The sequence below is a fragment of the Hippocampus zosterae genome, chromosome 21, assembly GCF_025434085.1.
Source record: "Hippocampus zosterae strain Florida chromosome 21, ASM2543408v3, whole genome shotgun sequence".
NCBI lineage: Eukaryota > Metazoa > Chordata > Actinopteri > Syngnathiformes > Syngnathidae > Hippocampus > Hippocampus zosterae.
In genome coordinates, this window is record NC_067471.1 from 5,607,517 (window position 1) to 5,613,516 (window position 6,000).

At 40.7% G+C, this 6,000-nt stretch overlaps 1 protein-coding gene across 2 annotated transcripts in view; it reads left to right on the plus strand.

Moving 5' to 3' along the window:
* The window catches only part of grm8a (glutamate receptor, metabotropic 8a), a 95,554-nt gene extending 94,573 nt beyond the window's left edge, over positions 1-981 (plus strand). Inside the window, exons 13-14 of one of the 2 annotated variants that reach the window (XM_052056115.1) lie at positions 44-149; positions 372-981. In XM_052056115.1, the coding sequence (XP_051912075.1) occupies positions 44-149; positions 372-418 (153 nt within the window). In that variant the 3' untranslated portion in view covers positions 419-981. Of the gene's footprint in view, positions 1-43; positions 154-371 lie in introns of both variants that reach the window. The other variant, XM_052056116.1, reaches the window with a different exon arrangement.
* Positions 982-6,000: the final 5,019 nt, after the last annotated feature.

Consider the following 6,000-nt stretch of genomic DNA (forward strand, 5'->3'; position numbering starts at 1 on the left):
AAACGCCGTCGCAGCCTCACAAAAGGGTGCGTTCTCGACGCAGGCCATCGTGACCGCCGCCACCATGTCGGGGAAACTATCGCAGAAGGGAGGCGACCGGCCCAACGGCGAAGTCAAGACGGAGTTGTGCGAGAGCATGGAGACCAACAGTGAGTAAGAGAACACGACTTGTCTTGGCATTTTTATACACATAGGGGGCAGTATATTAAAAACTCATTCAGTCCAAGCCAATTCTAGACCAAATCTGAAAAGACGTTTAAAAACGTCTTTGGGAGTGAATGAGTTAAAAAAACAAAAAATACATAAAACAAACACGTAGAGCAGGAAACGCCTGCTGTAGGACTCAAAGTTACCGTTCTTGTGTCTTGCAGCTTCATCTAAGACGACGTACGTCAGCTACAGCAATCACGCCATCTGAGAACAAAAAAAAAAAAAAAACTAACTAACGCCGCACAAGACTGAAGAAGCGATCCAAGCATGAAGACATTTTCACATCAGGGAAGAAAAGGGGCTTGCTTTCCTGACGCTGATGTAACTAAGGAAGGGAGGGGTAGGGGAGGGGGAGACAACAAAAAAAAAAAAGGACAATGTCAACCGGGAGCTTTGACTTGGACTCTGGAAGTTAAAAAAAAAAAATTAAACGTGTATCCGTTGTATGCGTCAGGGCCTGGAATAGAGTTACCATCTATGAGACTAAACATGTTTGTTGTTCTAATCGTTAAGTATTTTTTGTGGTTGTGACAACCCCCCTCCCCCACCACCAACACCCCCCTGCCACCCTCCCCATTCTTGTCTCACCGTTGTTGAATCGTCCTTGCAAACGGGAGATGAGTGCATTTCCTCCCAACCGTCTTGGCTAACGGGGTCGTGAACCTTGTAAACACACATCCATGGGGTGACGCATGCCGCTTTTGATACCGAAAGGAGATCTATTTATAAATAAAAAGGAATGTTTTTTTTTTTTTTTTTGCTAAAATCTGGGTCTGGTCTTCCTTCGCTGATGCAGGAGCGACATGGGAAGTCTTTTCTCGTGTTAATTGAAGTATCGTGTGCCAAAGTAAGATGGGATCTGTGTGGTGGAGAGGCTAGCTTAGCTTAGCTTAGCCTGGTTATGAATTCAAACCGCGCGACTATTTACGTGACATAGCAATTAATGCCCAAAACGAGAGTCACAAACGAAAATAGGAATGAAGGCTTCAAGATGAAGGGGGTCATGACATTTTCAAAATGGCCGCTCGAGCTCTCACGACCGTCACAGAAACGCAGTTTATGTATTTGTCGTTTTTTTCCAGGTACATTACTGCCACCTACTGGGCCGGAGTGGCATGAGTACGATTGTTTTCTTGCGCTTCGCCATTGCAAACTATCCTGTGACATGTTGCTTTTGAGTCTGCGTGCGTCCTCCGATACGAGATACTTTTTTTTTTGCGGCTGGAACTGCGATGGGGTCAAAGGTCAAAAGGCAGGGAACGACGTCTGGGACCATCGCCGACAGACCGACACGTCGGAAATGAGCCAAGTGATAAAGGTCGGCAAGATCAGCACGTGAATGCTAATTGCTTCCAGGTATTTCATCATGCTTCGTCTTGGTTCGCGTTGACGCCTTAAAATTAAAAGAGAAGTTTGTTTTTTTTTGGGGGGGGGGAGGATGAGAGCAGCAGCAAAAAAAAAAACGCACATTAACTGCATCCGGATGCTGTTTGCCATCATGAGGGCGACAGCATCTGTTGACTCATTTGACTGCTCCTTGATGTATAATCGATGCACGTTTTTGGGAACGTTACCAGCAGCAGAGATGAAAAAAACGAAAACACATTTTATATAATAAGGATAAACTTGGAACAATTGAGATTTATTTCTTCAAGTGCTTAATCACAAAGCTATTTTTTTTTAAGATTGTAAATGTGCCCCCCCACCCACACCCCACACCCCACTTCCATTTCAGGAGCTGACTGCAAAATTAAATCGCTGTTTTTGATGAGTTTCTTGAATTGGCTGGCCTTCATGACATTTCTGCTTCTGCCGCCTGTTTTTTTTTTTTGTATTGTGAATTATGCGCTGACTGAATAAAAAGACAACTTGGTTGTTTCTTTGAAACACCATTTTACAATATTTTGGAAATAAAGCAATGTTATTATTATACCCTGCCACAGCGGTATGTACGGTCAAAATTGTGTGTTCAAGACTATTTAAGAGCACTCGTGGGATACAGTGTGTGCAGGTGCATGTGAACGTGTTGAGAGTACTTTGTGAAATATCTCCACTGGTCTCCCGTGTCGCCAGGGAGCCCGCGGGGGCTCACGCCATGACGTTAATAGTCTGACAGGCCCCGCTGCTCCCCTTCCGCCGCCGCCTCCATCTGCTCGTCTCGCATCCCTCCATCCTTCCCTGCAGCGGCGCCACTCTTGGCCTTTTGTCGTCGCATCACAGACAAACGCAGATTTGTGGCGTGCGCGGGAAGTCGTCGACAATGGTCCGGATGCATTTTTGCCATTTTTCTTGGGCCAAAGGTGAATTTTCCAGTGGGGAAAAGAAAGCGGATGAGAGTGAGGACATCAAGAATCATCAAGCGTCATCGTGTGTTGACAGTAACCTGAGTCACCATTAATGCTGATGAGCCGCAGAGCATCACACGCAGACGTGACCCCAATTTGCCACGTGAGGGAGGCTATTTTTTTTAGACCAGGTACAATTCACTTTGGGACATGATATATAGTGAGGTGCTTTTACCCAGAAAATTTAATTTAAACTGCTCGGCGTTTTCAACCGAAAAAAACGACCATGTATAGTAAGGCGTTTTTAGCTGGAAAAAACGACCATGTATAGTAAGGCGTTTTTAGCTGAAAAAAACGACCATGTATAGTAAGGCGTTTTTAGCCCAAAAAAACGACCATGTATAGTAAGGCGTTTTTAGGCGAAAAAAACGACCATGTATAGTAAGGCGTTTTTAGTAGAAAAAAACAACCATGTATAGTAAGGCGTTTTCAGCCGAAAATAAAACGACCATGTATAGTAAGGTGTTTTTAGCTGAAAAAAACGACCATGTATAGTAAGGCGTTTTCAACCGAAAAAAACGACCATGTATAGTAAGGCGTATTTAGCCGAAAAAAACGACCATGTATAGTAAGGCGTTTTCAACCAAAAAAAACGACCATGTACAGTAAGGCGTTTTCAACCGAAAAAAACGACCATGTATAGTAAGGCGTTTTTAGCGGAAAAAAAACGACCATGTATAGTAAGGCGTTTTTAGCCGAAAATAAAACGACCATGTATAGTAAGGCGTTTTTAGCTGAAAAAAACGACCATGTATAGTAAGGCGTTTTTAGCCGAAAAAAACGACCATGTATAGTAAGGCGTTTTTAGCCGAAAAAAACGACCATGTATAGTAAGGCGTTTTTAGCCGAAAAAAACGACCATGTATAGTAAGGCGTTTTCAACCAAAAAAAAAACGACCATGTATAGTAAGGCGTTTTCAACCGAAAAAAACGACCATGTATAGTAAGGCGTTTTTAGCGGAAAAAAAACAACCATGTATAGTAAGGCGTTTTTAGCCGAAAATAAAACGACCATGTATAGTAAGGCGTTTTTAGCTGAAAAAAACGACAATGTATAGTAAGGCGTTTACTGAAAAAAACGACAATGTATAGTAAGGCGTTTTCAACCGAAAAAAACGACCATGTATAGTAAGGCATTTTAGGCGAAAAAAACGACCATGTATAGTAAGGCGTTTTTAGCTGAAAAAAACGACCATGTATAGTAAGGCGTTTTTAGCTGGAAACAACGACCATGTATAGTAAGGCGTTTTTAGCCGAAAAAAACGACCATGTATAGTAAGGCATTTTCAACCGAAAAAAACGACCATGTATAGTAAGGCGTTTTTAGCTGAAAAAAACGACCATGTATAGTAAGGCGTTTTTAGCCGAAAAAAACGACCATGTATAGTAAGGCATTTTCAACCGAAAAAAACGACCATGTATAGTAAGGCGTTTTTAGCTGAAAAAAACGACCATGTATACTAGGCGTTTTTAGCCGAAAAAAACGTCCATGTATAGGAAGGCGTTTTTAGCTGAAAAAAACGACCATGTATAGTAAGGCGCTTTTAGCCGAAAAAAACGACCATGTATAGTAAGGCGTTTTCAACCGAAAAAAACGACCATGTATAGTAAGGCGTTTTTAGGCGAAAATAACCACAATGTATATATAGTAAGGCGTTTTTAGGCGAAAAAAACGACCATGTATAGTAAGGCGTTTTTAGCTGAAAAAAACGACCATGTATAGTAAGGCGTTTTTAACTGAAAAAAACGACCATGTATAGTAAGGCGTTTTCAACCGAAAAAAATGACCATGTATAGTAAGGCGTTTTTAGCCGAAAAAAACGACCATGTATAGTAAGGCGTTTTTAGCTGGAAAAAACGACCATGTACTGTATAGTAAGCCGTTTTTAGCAAAAAAAACGACCATGTATAGTAAGGCGTTTTTAGCTGGAAAAAACGACCATGTATAGTAAGCCGTTTTTAGCTGAAAAAACCGACCATGTATAGTAAGGCGTTTTTAGCCGAAAAAAACGACCATGTATAGGAAGGCGTTTTAGCTCCCAAAAAACGACCATGTATAGTAAGGCGTTTTTAGCTGAAAAAAACGACCATGTATAGTAAGGCGTTTTTAGGCGAAAAAAACGACCATGTATAGTAAGGCGTTTTAGCTCCCAAAAAACGACCATGTATAGTAAGGCGTTTTTAGCTGAAAAAAACGACCATGTATAGTAAGGCATTTTCAACCGAAAAAAACGACCATGTATAGTAAGGCGTTTTTAGCAAAAAAAACGACCATGTATAGTAAGGCGTTTTTAGCCGAAAAAAATGACCATGTATAGTAAGGCGTTTTTAGCCGTAAAAAACGACCATGTATAGTAAGGCATTTTTGGACGAAAGAAAACGACCATGTATAGTAAGGCGTTTTTAGCCGAAAAAAACGACCATGTATAGTAAGGCGTTTTCAACTGAAAAAAACGACCATGTATAGTAAGGCATTTTCAACCGAAAAAAACGACCATGTATAGTAAGGCGTTTTTAGCAAAAAAAACGACCATGTATAGTAAGGCGTTTTTAGCCGAAAAAAATGACCATGTATAGTAAGGCGTTTTTAGCCGTAAAAAACGACCATGTATAGTAAGGCATTTTTGGACGAAAGAAAACGACCATGTATAGTAAGGCGTTTTTAGCCGAAAAAAACCACCATGTATAGTAAGGCGTTTTCAACCGAAAAAAACGACCATGTAAGTAAGGCGATTTTAGCCGCAAAAACACGACCATGTATAGTAAGGCGTTTTCAACCGAAAAAAATGACCATGTATAGTAAGGCGTTTTTAGCTGAAAAAAAAGACCATGTATAGTAAGGCGTTTTTAGGCGAAAAAAACGACCATGTGTAGTAAGGCGTTTTAGCTCCCAAAAAACGACCATGTATAGTAAGGCGTTTTTAGCCGAAAAAAACGACCATGTATAGTAAGGCGTTTTCAACCGAAAAAAATGACCATGTATAGTAAGGCGTTTTTAGCTGAAAAAAACGACCATGTATAGTAAGGCGTTTTTAGCTGAAAAAACGACCATGTATAGTAAGGCGTTTTTAGCTGAAAAAACGACCATGTATAGTAAGGCGTTTTTAGCCAAAAATAAAACGACCAAGTATAGTAAGGCGTTTTCAGCTGAAAAAAACAACCATGTATAGTAAGGCGTTTTTAGCCGAAAAAAACGTCCATGTATAGTAAGGCGTTTTTAGCCGGAAAAAACTACCATGTATAGTAAGGCGTTTTCAACCGAAAAAAACGACCATGTATAGTATGGCGTTTTCAACCGACAAAAACAACCATGTATAGTAAGGCGTTTTTAGCCGAAAAAAACGACCATGTATCGTAAGGCGTTTTTAGCTGAAAAAAACGACCATGCATAGTAAGGCGTTTTCAACCGAAAAAAACAACCATGTATAGTAAAGCGTTTTCAACC